This window comes from Equus asinus, chromosome 25 (genome assembly GCF_041296235.1).
Source record: "Equus asinus isolate D_3611 breed Donkey chromosome 25, EquAss-T2T_v2, whole genome shotgun sequence".
Lineage (NCBI taxonomy): Eukaryota > Metazoa > Chordata > Mammalia > Perissodactyla > Equidae > Equus > Equus asinus.
Genome location: NC_091814.1, coordinates 56943576 through 56965094, shown reverse-complemented (window position 1 = coordinate 56965094; position 21519 = coordinate 56943576). Strand labels below are relative to the sequence as shown.

The 21519-nt window shown below is 59.2% G+C and overlaps 1 protein-coding gene across 2 annotated transcripts; it reads right to left on the bottom strand.

Moving 5' to 3' along the window:
• Positions 1 to 1763: 1763 nt before the first annotated feature.
• Positions 1764 to 20725, bottom strand: ETNK2 (ethanolamine kinase 2). 2 transcript variants are annotated; one of them, XM_014829957.3, is made up of 8 exons: positions 20212 to 20725; positions 18334 to 18593; positions 15257 to 15379; positions 10460 to 10602; positions 8723 to 8806; positions 6055 to 6200; positions 4453 to 4526; positions 1764 to 2932 (listed from the first exon to the last, which is right to left on the bottom strand). In XM_014829957.3, exons 1-8 carry the CDS (start codon positions 20467 to 20469, stop codon positions 2860 to 2862), a joined length of 1161 nt encoding a protein of 386 aa, XP_014685443.1. In that variant the 5' UTR covers positions 20470 to 20725; the 3' UTR covers positions 1764 to 2859. The 2 variants fall into 2 exon arrangements, with proteins under 2 accessions (XP_014685443.1, XP_014685450.1); XM_014829964.3 differs by lacking the exon at positions 15257 to 15379 and having other exon boundaries at positions 20212 to 20610.
• Between the last annotated feature and the right edge of the window lie 794 nt (positions 20726 to 21519).

The window sequence follows — 21519 nt, the reverse complement described above, 5'->3', positions numbered from 1 at the left end:
TTCTGTCCACTCCCCCACCCTCCAGTCCCCACCACTCTGCCCCCCACTGTGTCCCAAACCAAATCGGGGCAGTGTGGTTGGGAAACTCGCAGAAAGGCTCACCCCCACCCGCTCCCGTCCTGACTTCCTATGCCCGGTCCTCTGGCCTCGGAGCAGCCACATGCCCTGCAGCCTCAGCATGGGAAGATCCCTCCACAGGGACCTGTGGCAGGTGTCCTGGAGCCCCATGCCCTGCCCCAGGAGAGGCAGGGTGGCTCAGGTGGGTTGTGAGGCACAACAGTGTCCTGGTCATCACCAGGAAGGCTGGGGCATGAGCTCGCTCTCTGTCCCCGCCATGCCTCTCCTGCAGAGGCTGAGGCTCAGAGCCCAGCAGAGAAACGTCTGCCCAGGCCTGCTTTGTCCAGAGCTCCTTCTGAGGTTTAGGAAGGGAACTGGGGGCGTGGAACCAGGCCATCCTCAGGAGCCTCCAAGGCCTGGTGCTGAGCCAGGAGGGCAGGAGTGCTGGTTAGTCTGGGGTGGCAGCCAAAGGAGAGACAGTGGGGCTCCAGGCTTTGTGGGGTGGGGTGCAGCTAAACCACCCTTCCCTGCCCCCCTTGCCCCCCACCCACTCTCCTGGAACATTGGAGGGATGAGGATGGTTTTTCGAAGACGGCACGGGATGGTGCCTACAGGTTAACTCCCTCAGTGCAGGTGATGGCCAGGGGCCTCGGGCACAGGACAATACCTGGGGGGTCCTGTTCCAGCCATTCCCTGCTCACCACTGCAACACCATCTCCAATGCTGTGACATCAAGGCCCCAGGAGTCTGGAAACGAAGCTGCCTTCACACTGGTTATTTCTGCCCTCAGCTCCAGAGGTGGATCTGAGAGGAACAAGGATGAGCACCACCATGCAATTCACAGGAAGGGCACACCATGACCACCTGACCCCACAGATGACCCCCAGGGCCCGACCTGTCCAGCCTGGCACCATCCCTCTGTCAGGCACGCCTTTCCCCCATGTCCTCCGCTGGCACCCCTCCCGGGGGCCCAGCCACACTGCATCACTGTGACCTTGAAGAAGACCCCAGCTGCCAGTGCCAGCTCAGCTCCAACAGTTGCCATGGCACCCTGGTACCTTTGCAGGCAGGAGCCAAACAGCCAGAGTCTGCTGGCAGGAGGCTGCTGCTGTCGCTGCCCCTGTGGGCACCAGGTACCTTCTGGGGGGCCCTGGGTGCAGCTGCTGCCCAGCCACCCAGCCCTGGGAGTACAGCCATAGCAAGCTGGGCTGCCAAGAGGGGAGGCCCTGCTCACCTTTGAGCTTCTGCTGTCCCCTCCCTCTGGCCTTAGTGGTTCCAGAAATCACCCGTCAGGCAGAGCAGCTCCCCTCCCCCAGCAGCTGGGAGCCAGCGAGGACTGAGGAAGAAGTCGGTTCTGAGTGCTCCGCGCAGCCTCTCACTGGCTCATCACCTGGCTGGGCCAAGTGCTCGGACCCACAGCCCAGTTCCCGCTCAGCTGTGTCCTCCCAGGGTCAACTCAGTCGAACAAAAGGGTCAAAGGCTGAGGTCAAAGGGCAATTGCTGGCCCTGCCCAGGTCTCCCCCAACCAGGGCCCAGGCCTGTGAGCCAGGTGCACAGGAGCCTTGGCAGCAAGCATGCAGCCCAAGGATACCCCAAGAAGGGGTTGGAGCAGCCCTCCACCGCTAGTGCAGGAGAAGCAACCACTCCCTCCACGTCGGAACCCCACCGTGGGCACTCGGACACAGAGTGGTCCAGACACAGAGTGGTCCAGACACGGCCACTTTAATGCAGAAACCACGGTAATTTACAAATGCATCACTTTATGGAGGCAGGAGGGCCTGAGGGGTTGTGAGGGCAGACAGGAGGTGGGAGCTGTCAGCACCTCCTCTACTCATCCTACCCAGGCTCCCACAGGACAGGTGGGCCCTGAGGTCCCGGGTCCCTGCCCCTTTACTCCTGCCAGTCATTCCCAAGGGACCCCTTGGGTCAACTTCAGGACAGAAGGTGGACACGAAAAGACAGATTCTTGGAAGTGAGGGCCTGGAGGGCAGGGCAGCAAACAAGGCAGGAGGCTGCTGGCTGCTGTCCAGCCACCCCACTCTCACTATGTCCCCAGCCAAGCCACAGCAGGAGGCAGAGCCAGGCTCTGGCCCAGGACGCCACCACTCCCTTGCCTTCCCTCCCAACAGGCAGCAGAGGGAGGGAACACAAGCTCAGAGCAGAAAGGGTCCTGGGGAACGGAGGTCCTCGGGCTGAGGTTTGGGAAGGGGCTACTGGACTGGATCTGACTTGGAGGAAGGGAACGATGTCAGATGAGGCAGCTGCTGGGGGAGCCGTCAGACCAATTGCAGACTGCCCCCCCCAAGATTGGTACATCCGTCTTTCTGTCGGAGTGGGCACCATGCTGGTCTGGGCTCAGCACCTCCCACGTGGGGCATGCGGGGGGACGGGCTGGAGGCTCAGGGCACTGGAGGTAGAAAGGAGCCCTTCCCCGCTCCCCTTCCCCAAGCTGGAAAGGTCAGAGACACATCTAAGGCAGCCCAGATTCCAGCATGGCCTGGGCTGGGAATGCTGGCCTTCCCAAGGGTGGCTGTGGTCCGGGCTGTGACTGGCTACAGGCACTTCCCCCCAAGGCTGGCAAGGTGAAGGGGGACCCCCAGAGCTGGGTCCTATGAGCTCCTCCAAACGAGAATGTGGTCTCCAGCAGCATCCACAGGGGGCTGGTGGCAGGGGCAGAGCCTTCCCCCTGGATGCCTACCTGCCCCCTCTCCCACCTTGTCCAAGGGTGTGGAGCGTGGAGCAAGGCAGAGCCCTGGACACAGGTCTGCGCAGGCAGACAGGCGGGGAGGCTGAGGAAGCTGGTCACTTTGGCATCTCCAAGGCCGACACCTGAGGCTTCACCTTGAAGTACTGGTTGAATCGGATCACTGCGTACCTGCCAGAAGACAGGGCAGGGGGTGAGAAGGGAGGCCAGGTGGGCCCTGCTGGGGGCACTCACGCCGGGAGGAAAGCTGTTCAGTTCAGCTCATCCAGGTCTGGGCAGGGCAACCCCAGCCCAGGCTGACTTTTTTTTTAACTTCAACTATAACTTTATTTTTCTTCTTAGATCAGACTGGAGCAACCCTTCCCCAAATACGTTTGCTTGCTTTCTGATTTTTACAGCTCAGTAGTATTCATATTGTGGTGCAACAGATCTCCAAGACTTTCTCATTTTCAAAACTGAAACTCTGTCCCTGTTAATCAGCAACGCTCCGCTCCCCGGCCCCAGCCCCTGGCACCCACGGTCTCTGTGAGTTTGACTGACTGCTCCAGGCACTTCACATAAGTGGACTCAGACAGTATTTGTCATTTTGCCACTGGCTTATTTCACTTAGCACCATGTCCTCAAGATTCATCCATGTTGTTGTGTGTGACAGGATTCCCTTCCTTTTTAGGGCTGAATAATATTCCAGGGTGTGTAGACCACGTTTCATTTATCCATCATCCATGGCCACGGGCTGCTTCCACCTCTCGGCTGGTGTGAACGATACTGCTGTGAACATGGTGGTGCAAACACCTCTTCAAGGCCCTACTATCGGTCCTTTTGGACACACATCCAGCAGCGAGAGTTGCCGGACCACACAGTCATTTGATTTGTGATTTTTGAGGAAGCACAGTATTGTTTTCCACAGCAGCTGCCCCACTGTACATTCCCACCAGTGGTGGGCCCGCCCCCTCGCCAGCACTCATTATTTTCCGTTTATCTGACGGTAGCCATTCTCATGGGTGTGAGGTGCCATCTCATGGTGCTTTGGACTTGCATTTCCTAATGGTGGTGAACACTATGAAGCCAGGGTACTGATTCCTTTTAGCTGAGGGTGGGTCAGGAGGAGAAGGGCAAGGAGACTGGGCCAGAACGGAGGACAAAGTGACTCCTGGCCCTCAGCGACATATGTATCTGGCAGGACGGGCCCTCAAGCAGTCAGTATTCAAGTATGGTCTCCGTTTAACTCCCAGTGTGTCAGCAAGGCCACTGGAGGAGGAGCTGGGTCTGACACCCACACAGTAAGCACTGAGCCCACCCGTGATCTTGGCGGGTCACTTGCATACTCCGGAACTCTGTGCCCTCTGCTATGGAGTGAGAGTCGACTCATGATCTTTCAGACTGATTTTCAACACTTTCCTCGCTGCCTAGCCCAGTGGATGGGAGCACAGCCAGCAGAGCAGGGCAGCAGGTAGGCGACCCACCAGCGGCGCGGGCAGAGTGGGAGGCCCCACTGCGTTCAGAGGGCTGCTCTGGGCCACGGCTCCCCGGGCTCCCCAGAGTGGCGGCCCCACTGGACATGGGCTGGCGGGAATGGGCGCGACTTAGCAGAGCAGAGGCATGGCCTCTGGACGCTCTATTCAGGCCGTGCTTTGCTCCTACACCCTGGGCTCCAGGCCCTTCCTTTCCTCCGCCTCCTGCTCCCAACTCACCTGAGGAAATCAAAGTCGATGGTGGAGAACTGGTCCTGGATAAGGGCCCAGAGTGCCCAAAAGAAGTGAGATGCCTGGAAAGACCAGAGAGGGTGAGCACGCAGTCCCCTGTCAGGGACCCCACATGGCTGGACCGACACAGTCACTCTGGAAGACACACAGCTGGGACACTGGCAGAGACACAGTGGGGTCTCCCAGCATAGGCGTGGCAGACTGCAGAGGTCAAGTCACTGGACAGCGTTTGGGGGCTCTGCTCCCGCTACAACGAGGCAGCAGATGTGGTCCTACCTGTCCTGGGGCAGCCAGCAGGCGGGGCTTCAGCGCTTTCGGCTTGTGCCCAGCCTGAGCAGGACCCGAGCTCCCCCCGGCCTCTCCCCTGCCTGGGGAATCTCCTCAAGACTTCAAGGCCAAGGTATCCAGGACAAGACGGACCTCTAAGCCAGAGCTCAGGCCCAGCGGCCAGTGGCGGGGCTGGTGCCCCTCAGGAGTGCCCTGACCACATGGTCATCAGGGGTCCTGTCTGCTGGAAGACCCCTGACACTGAGTTCCTCCACGCCTTTCCCTCTTTCCTCGGGAGGTGGGTTGGGCTGGAGAATGAGCGTAGGTGTGGGAATGAGAACCCTGAGTCTGGGCACTGACCGAGCAGCTAACTGTCGTCCCCGGAGCCAGAGGTGCCCAGGCCCTTTCACCCCAGGCTCAGGAAGCCAGAGAGCGCGCTTCCTGCTGCCCTGGACAAGCTTCAGCGACGCCAGGACCTTCCCAGGTGGGCCCCACCCAGTCCTGCTTGTTCTGGGCTGGCTGGAAGGACCTCCTTCCACTTTCTTCCCGTCTCAGGACTTAAGGGGACATAAATCAATTAGCAATATGAATGACGACTAATATTTAGCAAGAGAAAGGCATGGGTGGAACAGTTAAGAAGAACCTGATGGAGAGTCAGTTTTGTGCCACTGAGGAAAACAGCGGAGGCAATCCCAAACCACCAGTAAAGATTTTCTTTAGCTCTACAATGTGCTGTGAAATTCAGGGTGCTGACGTTAATAAGCCACTTAGCAATGCCCTGAGCACACACCGGCGGAGACCTGGCATGAACCATGGATGAGCGGCACTCACACCTGAGCACCGACAGCACGGTGACTGGAGCAGGAAGAGCCTGATGGGAAAGGCTACACAGACTTCTGAGTCCGCAGAGGCAGTTAAGGAGGATTAGAACTGACATTCTCTATCTCCTCCAAAGGCTAAAAACAAATATGAAGGAGTGCTTTTAACTGCAGCCTAAAAGGCTAAGGTTAGTCACCAGAAAGAACTATCTGTCCAAAGGAGAGAACTGCTAACACAGGAAGCTAGGATCCTTCTTGGAAGTAGTTCTCTAGGAAGGAGAGAACCTCGACTTGACGGGGTGGGAAAGCAGGGCATCTCAGTATTAAGGGAACGCCAGAGATGACTATGCCCGGACCTCTCCTCTAGGCTGTGGTTCAGCAGCATATGATGGGGTCCCCAGGACCTCCTATCTGACCCTGGGCTCTGCTTCCTTCTCCACCACAAGGCTGGGAGAAGTGGCAGCTGGAGGTGGGTCTTCGTCCCTCCTTCCCCTCAAGCACTCACCAGAGCAAACTTGCTGACTTGCACGTAGAGCCTCTCCACCTCCCTGGGGGTCACCGCCCTCCCCTTCTGTGCCTGCAGGTAGTAGCGCAGCCACTGCCGCTGGGTCTCCTGCGCCGGGTACAGGCAGTAATCCACCTCACTCACACCTGGGGGGAGGCAGGGCACACAGAGGTTGCTGGGAGACCCCCCCCACCCGGGGGGCTCCTGCAGCTCAGTAGGTGTTCCCTGCTCCCCTCAAAACCTCCATCTACTTTGCCCCGCGGGGCTGTGCCCACGGAGACAGCCCTGGGAATGCAGCCAAACTTCTCTGACCGCCAAATTCATCTAATGTGTGGAGGGTCCAGCCCCATCCAGCTGGGGACACTGCTGTCAGTGGGCTGGAGGGAAGCAGAGACAGGCAGACAGCTGAGGGGCAAGACACAGTCCTGGGAGTGACACGGACCCCCTAAGCCAGTACCACTGCATCCCCATGCCCTATACGAAACTAGGGCACGAGAAGGCGCTCGGCCAAAGCACAGTGTCGGGGCCTCTTGGCCTTTTAGGTCTAGCAAAGGCCTAGCGCTCATCTCCAGTCAGCCAGGGACAAGCCCTTTCTGCGCTCAGGCCTAATCTCTTCCCTTTTAAAGGGAGGGAGCTGGACTCAATGGCGTGTCTCAAACGTTGCTTCCTGGACCAGTGTTGAGCTGGTTACTTACAAACATCACCTGGAGAGCTTCGTAAAAACACGGATTCCCAGGCACCCCTCCCCCATCCAATTCTGGGGATGATTCAGAAACGCAACCAGGCTGGGAACCCCTGGACTAGGCGGCCCCGACTCCTTCTAGTCCACCCTTCCTTGAGTCCGGAGGCTGCCAGCCCGCTACGCACCAGCCACATCCTGGGCGCCTGGCAGAGACCTGGCTCCACAGCCGGTAGAGAAAGCAGCAGTTTATTGAAGATGGGACCAGGACTGGGCCACCTTCCCCACAGTCTCTTCCTAACCTATTCTTCCTTCCTGTCCTTTGCAAGCCTCCATTATGCTCCCGGGGAAACCAGTCAGTCACCTGGGGCCCCAAGAGTACGCTGGAAAAGAATTTCCTCACGCAGAGGTAGAAACTAAGGCCCAGAGAGAAGCCATCTGCTCAAGGTCACACAGCCAGTTAGAGGTCAGTTCAGGGTTGGCCTCCCATCGCTCAGCTCCCGAGAACACAGGAGGGCCCTCTTCCTCGTTCCCAGTCTCTTCTCTTGCCCCCCACCTCCCCCGTGCCAGGTTCTTCCTCCAATCTCCACTTGGGACAGGACGCAATCTGCCCCTTTGGAGAAATTCCAGCTGGACTTTGCTCTGTGCAGTAGGTAAGAAGGACTTAAAATGCTTCAGAATTATCCCTTTTGAAAGGCCAATGGGTCTGGCAGCTGAGCACTCAGGGCCCAGTGCCCTGCTGGCGCCAGCCTCTGCTCTGCGCCACACCCCACAGCTCAGCTGCTCTGCCCAGCTGAGACCCCCATCGTCCCCTGGGGACCTAAGTGCAGCTGGTGGCCACCCCGGGGAGTCATCCCCTCAGGTAGAATCAGCACTTCACAGATCTTGTCACCTGGGCTTCCAGAAGGGACGTGATTGGCCTGGGCTGGGCTGGGCCAGACAGTGGCTCTACAGTTGGCCTGGGCCCGCCTCACCCATCCTAAGCCACAGGGGCTGGCCACCTCGTGCTGAGCACCCCCCACTGCCAGCCCAGGGACGTCCCTCCAGCCTCAGTGTCCAGCTCCATCCCTGAGTTGTCTCTTCAGTCTCATCTAATTGTTTTTTTAAGAATTAAGCCCTCAAGCTGGAACTACCTGCACTGTTTCCTTTATACAAATGATTCTATTGTACACAGGGCGCCCTTAGAGAAGAACTGCCTGCCCTGAGGAAATACTCCCTCATCCGGCCTCTGCCGCCCTGCGCCAGTCTCCCTCAGCTACCTCCTATCAGCCATAAATACCGACACGATGCTTAGTATGTGCCAGACTTGCGTGTGTAACTCATATCAATACTGTGAAGCAGGTACTAGCATTATTTCCATTGTGCAGAGGCACAGAGAAGGTAAGGAACTTGCCCAAGGTCACAAAGCTAATAAGCAACAAAGCTAAGATCTGAACGTGGGGTGTCAAGTTGTAGAACCTACACTTTTAACTAGTTCCACCTAGATTATTCTCTTCAGGCCACCAGGCAAATAGTTTCTCGCAGCTCATTTTGCTCCTTATCTGTACGCAGGGCCCTTATTTACAATTGGGCAGGTTGTACTGGGCATAAAGGAGCTTGGACAAGGGGGCGAGTGGAGGCTGGGGTTGTCTGTGCAGCCCAGCTGGCGTGGGCTGTCTGCCCAGAGGAAGGGGCCTTTTTCTAACTCACATGCTAAGCCAAGTATCCTCAGGGCCCTTACAGAGGGCACAGCTTCCTAGTTTGTACCACACTGCCGTACGGGCTAGCAGGGTTCTGCTCTGCGTATGTGGGTCCTGCCTCCCCCGTGAAACTTGGAGCTCTCCCAGGCAGGCTGTGCCTTTCCCCCTCGAGCTGTGATATTTCAGAGGACAAGGGCTGTCTCACCTCCACCCTCCAAGTGTGGAACCCCTCTCCTCCTCCCCCTCAACCTGCCCCTCCATCATATGGAGGGTATCTTGGTCACAGGTCAAAAAACAATGTCCCTCTTACCTGCAAACTCATTGAAATGGTTGCCAATGTCAAAAGCTTGGTAGTTGTAGCCGGCATATTCATAGTCAATGAACCGTACATGACCTATGAGGTAGAGGAGAGGCAATGACGGTCGGTCCCAGGAGATCTGGAAAAAGGGCCTGGTCAAGCTTCCACAGACCTCTGGAATGCACCTACTGAACATCTGCACCAACCTGACCTAACCCAGCCTCCTCAGCGTCGATCTTCTAAGCTGTTCCCTTCCAGCTGTCCATCTGTCCCTCTGCCGTTCCATCAGCCCCACCTGCCCTCTCACGCAGCTGCCCCCTCACGCAGCTGCCCCCTCAAATAGCTGTAACCATCACGCAGCTGCCCCCTCAAACAGCTGCCCCCTCAGCCCCAGCTGCCCCCTCAAACAGCTGTCACCCTCACACAGCTGCCCCCTCATGCAGCTGCCGCCTCACGCAGCTGCCCCCTCAGCCCCAGCTGCCCCCCACCCCAGCTGCCCCCTCAGCCCCAGCTACCCCCTCACGCAGCTGCCCCCTCACACAGCTGCCCCCTCACACAGCTGCACCCTCACACAGCTGCCCCCTCACGCAGCTGCCACCTCACGCAGCTGCCCCCTCAGCCCCAGCTGCCCCCCACCCCAGCTGCCCCCTCAGCCCCAGCTACCCCCTCACGCAGCTGCCCCCTCACACAGCTGCCCCCTCACACAGCTACACCCTCACACAGCTGCCCCCTCACGCAGCTGCCCCCTCACGCAGCTGCCCTCTCACACAGCTCCACCCTCACACAGCTGCCCCCCTCACAGCTGCCCCCTCACACAGCTGCCCTCTCACACAGCTCCACCCTCACACAGCTGCCCCCCTCACAGCTGCACCCTCACACAGCTGCCCTCTCACACAGCTGCACCCTCACACAGCTGCCCTCTCACACAGCTGCACCCTCACACAGCTGCCCCCCTCACAGCTGCACCCTCACACAGCTGCCCCCCTCACAGCTGCACCCTCACACAGCTGCCTCCCTCACAGCTGCACCCTCACACAGCTGCCCCCCTCACAGCTGCACCCTCACACAGCTGCCCTCTCACACAGCTGCACCCTCACACAGCTGCACCCTCACACAGCTGCCCCCCTCACAGCTGCACCCTCACACAGCTGCCCTCTTACACAGCTGCACCCTCACACAGCTGCCCCCTCACAGCTGCACCCTCACACAGCTGCCCTCTCACACAGCTGCACCCTCACACAGCTGCCCTCTCACACAGCTGCCCCCTCACACAGCTGCCCTTCACAGCTGCACCCTCACACAGCTGCCCCCCTCACAGCTGCACCCTCACACAGCTGCCCCCCTCACACAGCTGCATCCTCAGACTCTCTCCACCCACAGACATCTGTCCGTAGCAGGGCTGAGGACCAGAAAACAAGCTCAGGACCCCCTGGGGGAGGCTCTGTCTCCATGAATGCTTGGGGCAGCCAGGATGTCCTCAGAAGCCCAAAACGTCGTCAGGGGCAATGGCACAGGTGCCCTAATGTTGAGGACTTCCACAAACCACACTTTGAGTCCTTTCTTGGCATAGATTTTTCTAAGTGGGAATCTGCTTCCTTTTCCATTTCTCTCCTACAAATTAACTTAAGACCTAAACCAGAAGGTCTCCTTTCACTTGTCCAAGTACCTGCCTGAGGAACAGAACCCTGAAGCCAGCTGATGAGCCAGCCCAAGCCCTGCAGCTGCCCGGCCGGGCCAGAGAAGCCGTACCTTTGGTGCTGTCATAGATGATATTCTTGCAGAGCAGGTCATTGTGACAGAACACCACAGGGGAGTCCAACTGCGACAGGTGCTCCTTCAGCCAGGCCAACTCCTGTTCCAACACCTCTACCTTGGGGACATCTGCAGAAAGGCTGGACAGTGACAAGAAAGGTGGCTGGTGGAGGGAGGGCTGACAGTAGACAGGCAGGCGCTTGGCCTCAAAAGCTCTGAGCTCCGGTTCCATCACCACCTCTTACTGCAGAGGAACCTTGAACAAATGGCTAGCCTTTCGGACCCTCACTTTTGTCATTTGTAAAACGGTGCTAAGGCCTCCTGTCCTTCTGACTTCCTGTGCTTACTCTAAGAAACTGATGAAGACAGAGGTGTAAGAGCATTTTGCTAAGCACAAAAGTCCCTGAGCGAACAGCATCCCTGCTACTTTGTGAAAGGGAAAGGAAGGGAAGGAGGAGGCACGGGGAGAGGACAGGGCAGGTGGGAAGGAGCATCCCAACTCAATCAGCGCAGACCAAGAGAGCAGGGGTGGAGGGGGGCAGGCAGACAGGCCAGCTCTTAGGACCAGGAGGAATTTCTGGGGGAGGGGGAGCTCTCTAAAACAAGGCAGGCGGAGGCGGTACCCTGGGGAGGGCCGGAGCACGCTCTCGCTCTCAAGGAGGCAGAGGCGAGTCCTGGGGCGTCTCCCTCACACTCTGGTGCCTGGTGTCACAGTGTAAAGGACCAGAGAGATCACGTGGTCTTACTTCTCATCTAACAGAGAGACCCCCAGGCCCACATACGACAGCCAGCAAATTCCTTCTGGGCTCACTCCTCCACAGCCCAGGGGCATCAGAAAAGCACTTGCTCTGTAGTTCCCAATAACTCGCCCCTCCTACCCTGCCTTGTCCCAGACCCCTGCCAGGCTGTGCAGGGGCAGCTTGAGGGCAGGAGGCCACCCCTCCTTTGGCCCTACCCTGTCCCAGGGCGCATGCGGGAATTTCTGCTGCATGAAATATGCGTTGAGGAGTCAGTGCATGGGTCAATCAGCAACATTCCCAGAGGCACTGGGAAGTCGGTGAGGGTACACTGTGCCCAGATGCTCTGAACTTTGGTCTCCAGGAAGCACACAGGTCTGTTTACACTGAAAAGCCAAATAGTCAGCAAAGCCCTTAAAACCTCAGAACCACCAACGAGGGGAGGGGAGGTGGCTGCAGCTTAATCTCCATCCACGTGTCCCGGGTCTGCTTTCTCTTCCAGAGTGCACACAGCAGGACGAGAATGAGGTGCTCTTTGACCTGCCACAGACGGCTCGTCGCCCCGACCCAGCCCAGAGGTCAGAACACGGCCAAGAGGACTCAGCGACCAAGGCACCCCATGTCCCCTGGAAAAAGATGAGTGGCAGGCTCCCTCCCAGGCTCTGAGAAGCTCAGAACTAAAGAGGATCTTATGTCTCTGCTCCAACCTCACAGGGAAACTGAGGCTCAAGGAAGGGCAGAGGCCTCCTTCCAGCTTCCAGATGTCTCCTGCACAGCTGGACTCTACTTCCTCGCCTCAGGAAAGCAGTCCTCGGCCTGTCCAAGGATCCAGAAGTGAGCTGAGCCTCCTGCCTGGAAGGGCCTCAGTGCCCCTCAGAAGCTCCACACAGCCTCCCTGAGGCCAGGGGGTCTGTCAGCGGGCGACCTGGGGGTGGCAGTCCCTCATCCTCCCTGGAGTTTATCTGTGTGGACGGGTCTGCATAAGGTGCACTTCCAGCTTGGCTCTCCTTAAGAAGCTACCTTTTCTTTCAAGGTTCTTTTCTGTTCTTGGGCTGAGACCATCCAAAGAGAAGGACTAGGAGGTTTCCTTTGGTTTGCCCAGGTCCCAGCCCGCAAACACGCCTTCAACACCCCAGACACCTGCTGCCCAGGCCATGACCTCTGTCTGACCCCCACCCTGCCCGCCCCAAGGCCATGCAGATGCTTACTGCAGGAACCGTGGTCTCTATCTCCCCGGCAGCCTCCCTCCACGGCCCGCTCCCCTTCCCCGAGCACTTGAACCGTCGCCAGCTTTGCTACCAGCCCTGACACCACTGGACTCTTTTAAGGCTGTGGGGTTGGCAGAACAGCAACCACCACCACACCACAGAAACGTTCACACTGCAGCCAGAACTGCTCCTCCCACTCCTCTGTCCCTCAGAGGCAGCAGGAGGGGTGGCCCCCCAGGAAGCCTGGGAGTTCCTCCTGAACAAGGGACCACTGCCCGGCGAGCGTCCACTCAGCTCTCAGCGTACCTTCCCTCACCGTGGGCCTTCTAAGTGCTCCAGCTTCCTGGCTCATCACCTTTCCTTCATACCACTCAGCCTGTCTGAGTCGCCTCTTAACGCCCCTCACGCCATCATCAACCCCACATTCTCCCAGCCGCTGCAGACACCTCCATGCCCACCCAAATAGCAAGACTACCAAATGGATGTACACAAAGTCTCTGCCTCATCCCCCTACTGTCCGCCCCCTCGATGAGCTGCCCTAGGGCAACACTCCTGGAAACATGGTTTCTTGACCCCTGCCTCGGAATCACCTGGGGAGCCTGCCAAAATGCAGAAGCCTAGGGTCTGACGCGAGGCCTCCTGATCAGTGGATCTCCACTCGGGCTGGGCATGTGTGCCTAGCAAGGTGCAGGGACTCCCAAGCTCCCAGGCTGAAAACCCTAGTCCCAGGGTCTGCTCTCTCTGTTACAGCATCCTCAGCTAGCCCCTACCCCAAATCCCTGCCCTTTCCCCACTCCCATCCAAATCTTCCTCTACAACATTGGAAAGCTTTCTTCCTAAACCACAGTCACGGTCAAGTTACTGATCTGAGCCCCCTGCTCAAACACCTTCACAATGACTTTCTACCGCCTCTTCGGTTAAATCTTGGCTCCTTAACCTGGTATTTAAGACCCCTAATAATCCAGCTCCAACTCACCCCTGCAGCCCATCTCGTATGACTGCTCCCACTCCCTCCTGAAGGTGTGCTCCAGCTGGCTCATCTAGGAGCAAACCAAGCTCATGCCGCATCCTCCAGCCAGAGTGGCTTTCCTTCTCACCTCTGCCATGCGGCCTCCACCAAGAAGACTCTCCCTGCTCCCCGACCCTCAGCATACATTATACACCCTGCCTTCTTTCCTAGCTATGCATGGGCAGGTCCTATTTACCCAGATAGTTCCTAAGCCCCTTGAGGACAGAGCAAATGTCAAGTTCTTGTTTTTGTTTTAAATCCCAATCCATCAACGTTTGTGAAATGAAGGACTGACTAAGTCAGGGTTATTAGGCAATGACTGGAGCAAAGTGCTTCATCTTGTCCAAGTGACTGCTCACCACCACCCTGCTGTGGGCACATTAGGCAGTTAGGGCAGACAGCATCCCCTAACAAGGCTCAAAGAGGTTAAGAAACTTGATTTGCCCAAGGTCAATGGTGTGACAAGAGCAAAGGGGTTGGCTGGCTCTTCTCCAGGAACCACTCCCCTCCCAAGAAGGTCACCCCCAAGGTCACACAGTGACAGTACAGTCAAAGGAAGCTGCAGTAGCAAGGGTCATGCCTGAGCAACAGGCCTGGACTCTAGTCCTTGAGCTGCCACTGATCAATGTCACCTTGGGCAAGTGCCCTCCTCTCTCTGGGCCTCAGTTTTTCCATCTGTCCAATGAAGATGGTGGGTTGCATGATCAGAGGGTCCCGTTCGTGCAGACACCAAAGGATCCTGCTCGCCCTGCACAGTTCTAGTCCTAAAGGAGAAGGCAGTCCTTGTCCTAGAGATGACATTTGATACAGGGGGTCTGAACAAGGGCCATCCTGGACAAATAGTCCCAAAGCAGTGCTTGATGTTCATTAAGTGGAAGGATCCAGATAAAGTCATGCATGTGTGTGGACATGTGACAGAGACACATGACCAAGACAGAGTTGTTTATTGTCTTGTCATCTCAGAGGGCAAAAGGAGACACCCCTCCCCCAAATCCCTCTGTGCCTGCTCCCGTGAACTTCTGGAAGAAGGATGGCGGTCAGCCCGGTGGGGAGCATGAGGGAGCAGAGGTTCAGTGCTGCGCCCCCCTGGAGGCGCGAGGAGGAGCAGCACTCTGTTCTCCACCTGCCATCTCTTCCTCACCCCTCAGTGGGATGCAGGGAGTCAGCATCTGAAGGCCAGGAGGACCCTTGGGGTGCCGGCCAGTGAGCTTAACTGTGTAGGATGTCCGTCTTCCCTGAGGAAAGGAAGTGTCAGGATGGGTGGAGTACCCCCTTCCGAGAGAGCAGCCAGCCAGCCATCTGAACCAGGTAGGGGCAGTGTCCCTGGAGCGTGTGGGGACGAGAGGCAGCCAGGCAGGCAGCAGGAGCCTCGAGGCTCCAAGGGCTTGTCGGCTGATGAGTGTAGCTCCTCTGCCTGGTCTGAACCCAGTCTCACCCCATTCTGAGGGCCAGCCCTCCCTTCTCACTGCTCAGAAGGCAGCCCAGATAGAAAGGGTCCTGGGCTGGGAAAACGAGCTCTGCCTCTGACTAGGCCTCGACATTGGGCAAAGCTTAGTCTCTGAGCCCCGGTATCCTTTAAATAAACTGGGAGACACTGCCCCCAACCCTAGTCCCTGCCACAACCAGCAGACTCAAGGAGAGATAAGCACACAGGTATGAAACTGTGGATCTAAGCTCCTGGGGGGTGGTCGGTCAGCCCAACTCTGCTGGAGACACAGGCTCGGCAATCAGGACCGAATCCCCCAAACCTCCTCCTGGGATGGATGGAGCTGAAAGAAGGAGGGATCACATGAAGGCAGTGGAGACAGAGGCAGCCTTGAACCCTCCCAGATCTTTGTACCTGGGGTTGATCTCGTTCTTCACGAGGGTGAAATAATTGTGCATCTTGTGCCAGAGGGTGGGCCTGGGCAGGTTGCCGTTGGCGTGGATGGTGTGAATCTTTGCCATTTCTAAGGCGATTAGCCTACAGCAGAAAACAGGAAGGGCAGTATATCAGTGTGGGGCAGGCCCCCCTCGGCTCAGCCCCTCCTGCCCAGAAAGGGGCCTACAGGGCCCACTGGGGGCTAACCAGAGGGCAAGTGTGGGGCTGTTACAAATCTTTCAGGAGCTCTGGGTCCTGCAGGAGGAGGGTCTCAGCAGAGGGCATGAAAGGGAGAGAAAGCCTTTGGCCCAGCAGCTCCCATGCCCTCTCCAGAGCCGGGTGGCTTCAGGCAGCGGAAGGGCAAAGCAGTGGGCTGCTGGCCACAGGTCAGTGACCTGGCCCCACCCCAAGGCTGTGCCCATAGCAATCCCTGAGGACAGAGAGGTCACCTGGGGATGGAGGTGGTACCCTTCCTCCCTGCTTGGACTCTGACCCATGCCCTCAGGGGGAGGGGAGTGCAGGGCACCAAGGGATCAGAGATGGTGTGCCAGGCAGGGAGGGAACGCCCACCTCTTATCAGCCTGGCCAAGGTGGGGAGGGAAGCAGGCCGTGCAGGGCAGCCCCTTCCTCTGTGGCAGGGAGTTTATGCTGGCGGCTGGGTGCCAAGGCCGCAAAACAAACCAGCGGTCTATTTTCAAGCTCTCCTGTGGACATTATCCAAGGTCCCCGGGAGAGAAGGAGGGGGCGGTGGGGAGAGGAGAAAGCAGCACTGGGCAAGGCTGCCGGGAGAGGGCGGGGGTGGACGGAGGACTGACCGGTCAGAGAGGGAGGGCCTTGATAAGGACCTCAGCATCGAGGCCCTATGTGCCAGCTGGGCTCCCCCAGCCCTCTGCCAGCCCTCCCTTCTGGAGTCCCAGCCCCCACCCGGCTGCCAAGCCTCCAATATTCAAGCTTCCTTCGCCTCTGCCTGTTGCTCAAATAATAATCACTGGGAAAGACAACAAAGGCATTGGCTGTTTGAAACCTTGTTACCGAGTTGTTCCAGGTCCTGGGAAGGGGCAGGCCATCACCCAACAGGATAACAGAGCAGACTAGGGGCTCCTCCAGAAGCCCCTGAGGCCCCCACCTCCTAAACGGTGCAAGGGGCAGGGGTGTGGCAGCCACCCAGTAGGTGAGAGATGAAGGCTGTGCTTTCAGAGGCTGGAGGCCCTGGGGCAGGAGGGAGCCCACCAGGGTTTGGGCAAGGCAGAGAAAGAGACCCGAGACGCAGGCCTTCCCTTCCCAAAAGAAGATTCCAAATAGAGCACGAACAGAGCGTTTCCTTGGACATCAATAGGGCTGTTGTCTGGAATAGCAATGAAAGCGACCTCAACACTCAGCATCTTTACACTGCAGAGCCTTGGCAGGCAGAGGGTGGGAGCTGGGGTTCAGGGGACATGGGGAGGTAGTAGGAGAAAGAGGTACTTCTCCTCCCTGCCTTTCCCTCAGAGCTCCACCTTCACCCCAGAAGGACAATGGTCTATCCTGGGAAAACCACCAAGGAAGGGCCTACCTCCTATACCCATCCCAATTTCTGGCTCTCCCCAAATGTAAAGTTCTTATTAGTGAACCTACATCCAGCTTCAATCTTCCTGACAATGGTAATTGTCTCCCTGAGAGAACGAGGGGCAGCATCAGATTCACAGAGCTGGGGGGAGACGGAGTGGTGAGGAGCTGCCAGGATAGGAGCTTATTTGCACCAGACTGAGGGACAGCTGGGAGGAAGCTGGTGCAAGAAGCCAGGACAGGTCCCTCGCCCTGCTCTGACCTCACACCTCCAGGTGGGCGCGCAGCAGCTGCTCAGCCGGAGCCTGAGAAGACCCTTGCACAGGTTTGTATGTCCCCCACCTGCAGACCCACACAGACAGCTGAACACACAACTCACCAGCCCCAGACGCAGTGCTCAGGAGCACGGGCGGGCGGCTCTCAGATTCCCTTCTTCTAGGTCCCTAGAGGGCCTGCCAGAAGGTCTCTGCAAACAGGCCCAGATGCACTAACTTGGGGTTCACTGGGTACCAGGTGAGGGAGCAAGGAAGCTTCCTGGTTGACTCCCTGGGTGGGCTTGTTTCCCCTCGGAATGTGGCAGGCTCCTTCCCCTTGGGTGAGTCAGGACAGACACCAAGCATCCCAGGCAGACCCCTGTGTGGCTGTCCCCAGTGTCAGGCGTAAACCTCATCTGCCTGGGGCCTCACTGGCATCTGAGTGCCCTGCATGTGGACGTGGCTTGGAAGGAGGAAGGCGAGAGCTGGCAGACACCCCTGCCTAGCATGGCCAGAGAGAGGGAATGCACTCTGGGCTCCTCTCTGGTTCTACCCCTTCCAGACCCCACAGCGGCATCCACAGGGCTTGAAGGTCAAGTCCAATTCCTGGGTCCTACACAGTCCTATCCAGGCATTTAATGGGAGGGGTTCCCCGCGGGCCATGGTTCTGGTGAGCTTCTGGAAAGAAGCCTTGGCAGCTCCTCAAACCTGGGCTCCCACCTGTCAGGGAACCCGAAAGGAGCTCAGACCGGGGGAGGGATGGCTTCTCTCTGGGCTGGTAAAACCATGCTCACCCTGGATGAGGCCCACTCTGCTAGCAGGCCTGAGCTCTTGGCAGGAGTGGGGGGAGGGCAGGAAACCCCATCCACTCTGGGGATTCGGCTCAGATTTCATCTCCAAGGCTCCAGAATGTTTCCAGGGCAGACTTGGGGTGGGCAGAAGGCTGAGGCATGGGCCAGGAAGCAGAGCCCTGTTGCATTTAGGGAACCAGGTCCTTTGGTCCAATGTTTACCGAAATTCTCACTCGCCTCCTCAAGAACTCATCCTTCTAACAGGCCCCACTGAAAACCTACACAAAGCTATTGCCCCTGTCTGCAGAGCAATGCACATAAACGCACAAACATTTTTCATGCAATTTCAGGGAGTTCACAGATCTTAAGACACTCATTCATGGACACCATAAGAAGCTGGCCAAGGAGTTCAAAGCCCAGGCCAAAGGAATAGTAGAGACGAAGGGTACCTGGGCACCCTACTCACCTGAAAAGCCGGGGCTCACGGATGTGCTCAGGCCCCAGGGCCATGCCCCGCATGTATTCATAGCACAGCCCATTCTGGAAGGTGCAGTAGAGCTTAGGGGCACAGCCATGTGCTCGCAGCAGCTGGAAGTTCCTGACCTCATTCTCCCGGTCCACGAGCAGCTCCGTCCGCTCCCCGTACACCCGGACCAGCACACAGTCCTGCATGTCCTCCTCCACGTAGCAGGCCACCAGCTTGTTGGTGATGCCATCAGTGAAGCGCTAGCATGGGGATAGTGCAAGGGCGTGTGGGCAGGGCCTCCGCTCCTGCCCTCGGGCTCCCCAGCTCCAGCACGGGGAGCTCATTTGAATGCTGAGCGCACCACGCAGGACCCCCAGGCCTTTAGCCCCCTCACTTAACCAAGCTCAGCACTGTTCCCAGTGCTCCACTCCGCCTCCACGCCTGAGGCGGACCACAGAGTTCAGGAAGAAGACGGCAGCCTGGGCTCAGCCCCGGCACTCACTCCTCCCGGGCCTGCCTCTAGTGGATGGGATCTGGCAGTGGAGGAACTCCCACACCAATCGGTGGTTAGAAGTCCCCCCTCCTTACTCCTCCACCCTGGCCCTGAATGAAACCTCCACAGACCAGAATGCGCAGAGGAAGGCCAGGAGTCGCCCAGGAGGAGCACATCCGACCCGCGGCCTCTCACTCCCTGCAAGGCACAGGGCTGTCTGCTGTCCGCTGGCCCTCAGGGGCAGAGGTGCGGGACCCCAGGGCTTCGTGGCCAAGGCTCCACCTGGCCTCTGGATTCCCACCAGAAGCGGCAGGGGACCCTGGGCTGGGAGAGCGGACTCTCTGGGTAGGGTGACAGGGAGGAATGAACCATGGAATTTACGGGGCACAGCCTGACGAAGCTGGAAGGGGCCTTAGAGGACATCTGCACTAGTTCTAGGTAGGGAAACTGAGGCCCAGAGAGAGGAGAGACTGGCAGACAGCATGTTAACTGGCGCTGGAATCAGCTTCAGGCCTGCTTGACACGGGACAGTCTTACACCAGAGTGGGCCTTTTATTCTGAAAACACTACCCACCTACTCCTCCCTCAAGAGAAGACTGTCAGCCTCCACACTTGGTCCTGACCCCGCCTTCCCCCACCCCAAGGCCCAGCGCAGAGCCCCTGCCACTCCGGCGCAAGCTGCAGGTGCCCGGCTCAGGGCACCTTCCTCCACAGGCAGCTCCCAGAGGGGTCAGGGGAGGGCAGGCAGGTGAAGACTTTTCAGAGGACACAGGTCAGCTGGGGAGTCAGCCTGAGGCTCCTCAGCCGAGGCTCTGCCTCCATCTGTGTCCCTGAGAGTGTGCCCAGCTGGGCTGGGGAGCGCCCTGTGGGGGCGCATGGCGGGGCTGCCACCAAGAGCAGAGATTGGGGCTGGCCTCACATCCTCGGGGTGGCTCCCGGGGCTGCAGGGCCGCTCAGGGTCTGGCGGCTTTGCTCCCACCCAGGGTGGAGAAGGAGCAGCATGTGTGTGTGCATGTGGGGGTTCCCTTAAAAGTTCCCGCCGCCTCAGGCTTCAGAGCCGGCTGGGGACGTGCCTCTGGGCAGCCAGGGGCACCAGCACGCCGCGACAGGGGGTGGGGCCTGCTCGCGCAGCATGCTGACAGTGGGCAGGAGACCCCAAGAGGACGGGGGTGTGTGCAGGGCCGACGGAGGTGGGAGCCTAGCTTTGCTTAGGGACCAAAATAGAGGGAGAAAGATACATACACAAACCACCAATCCAACCCCTTGCTGCGCAGCAGCCGCGCGCGCCCGCACCGACACCCGGGAGGATGCACGGACAGACGTCCCCACGCCCCGGCTCCAGCCCTGGCAGGGCCACAGCCCAGACCCCGCGCCCGCTCGGCTACCTTAGTCCGAACTTGCTCGGGCTTCCAGTGCGGCCGCAGCTCCCGGATGAGGCGCAGGGCGCCGGGGAGGATGTCGTCCTGGTCCACGGATATGCCGAAGCACGGGACGGCGCCGGACCTCGGGGGGCCCGGCGGCGCCCGGCAGCCCGCGCTGGCCGCCGCCTTCTCCTCCATGCCCCATGAGCAGCGTGCGCGCGGCGCCCGCCTCCCCAGGTGCGCGGGCGAGCGCGGCGGAGGAGCCGGAGGGGGCACAGCCATCCGCGGCCCCCGCCCCCTCGGAGCCTCGCGCCAACGCCAGCCCCTGCGGAGGGCCGGCGCGAGTGGGAGCGCTGGAGGAGGGGCCGCGGGCAGCCCGTGACTCAGGAGCCCGCGGCCCGGCGCCCGAGGCCGACCCGGGGACGCCGGGCCCGCCGCGCTGGTGACATCACGGGCGAGGGCCGCGAGGCGGAGGCCGTGGGGACGTCCCCTCCCGGGCTCGCCGGCCGTTGGGGAGCGCCACGGCCGTGCTACCTGGAGCGCCGGGCGGGGCGACACTGCCGGGAGGCCGTGACGCCAGGGGCGGGGCCGGGGCGGGGCCCGGCCCGGGGCCGCCCCCACCTGGGTCCCTGGCGTCTCCGCCCCGGCTCCCTTCCCGGCTCGAGAGGCGGTGAGGCGGCCTCCTCCCTCCCACCTCGGCTGCGGCCGCTCTCCCTGGGCCTCCTGGGGCGGGGACGGGGGAGGTCTCTTCCTGCGCCCCGACTCTGTCCTGGACTATGGAGATCCGGCTGCTTCCAAAAGGTCAGCTTGGCTCGCGCTCTTGTTCGCCGGCTCGCTGCCCCAAGTCCCTTGACTCCTGGAGAAAGCTCTGCGGAGCGACCCTGCTGCGTCTCAAAGGCCCTTCCCTGCAGGGAACCCTCAAGACAAATCCTGCCCCCGACCCCCCCACACACACTCGATGGCGAGAGGACACTGGGTGATGCGTGTTGGGGGTGGGCATGCCAATGGGGACCTCACTAGTCACCAGCCCGGGTGGGAGAGCTCTCTCTGCCCACCCAGCAAAGCGCCTGCAGAGAAGGGGCCCTTTGCTTTTTCCCCGGGTTGTCCCTTTGGCCTGTTCAGGACCTTCTCAACCACAAGGCCCCTATCTTTATTGCTGTCCAGAATCCAGCTCTGCCCAGCGCAACTTCTGCAATGGTGGAAATGTTCCGTATCTGTGCCGTCCGTTGCAGTCGCCGCTAGCCACGTGTGACTCTCCAGCAATTGAAATATGGCTGCTGCGACATTTTATTTAATTTTAATTTAAATGGCCATTATGTGACCACCCTATTG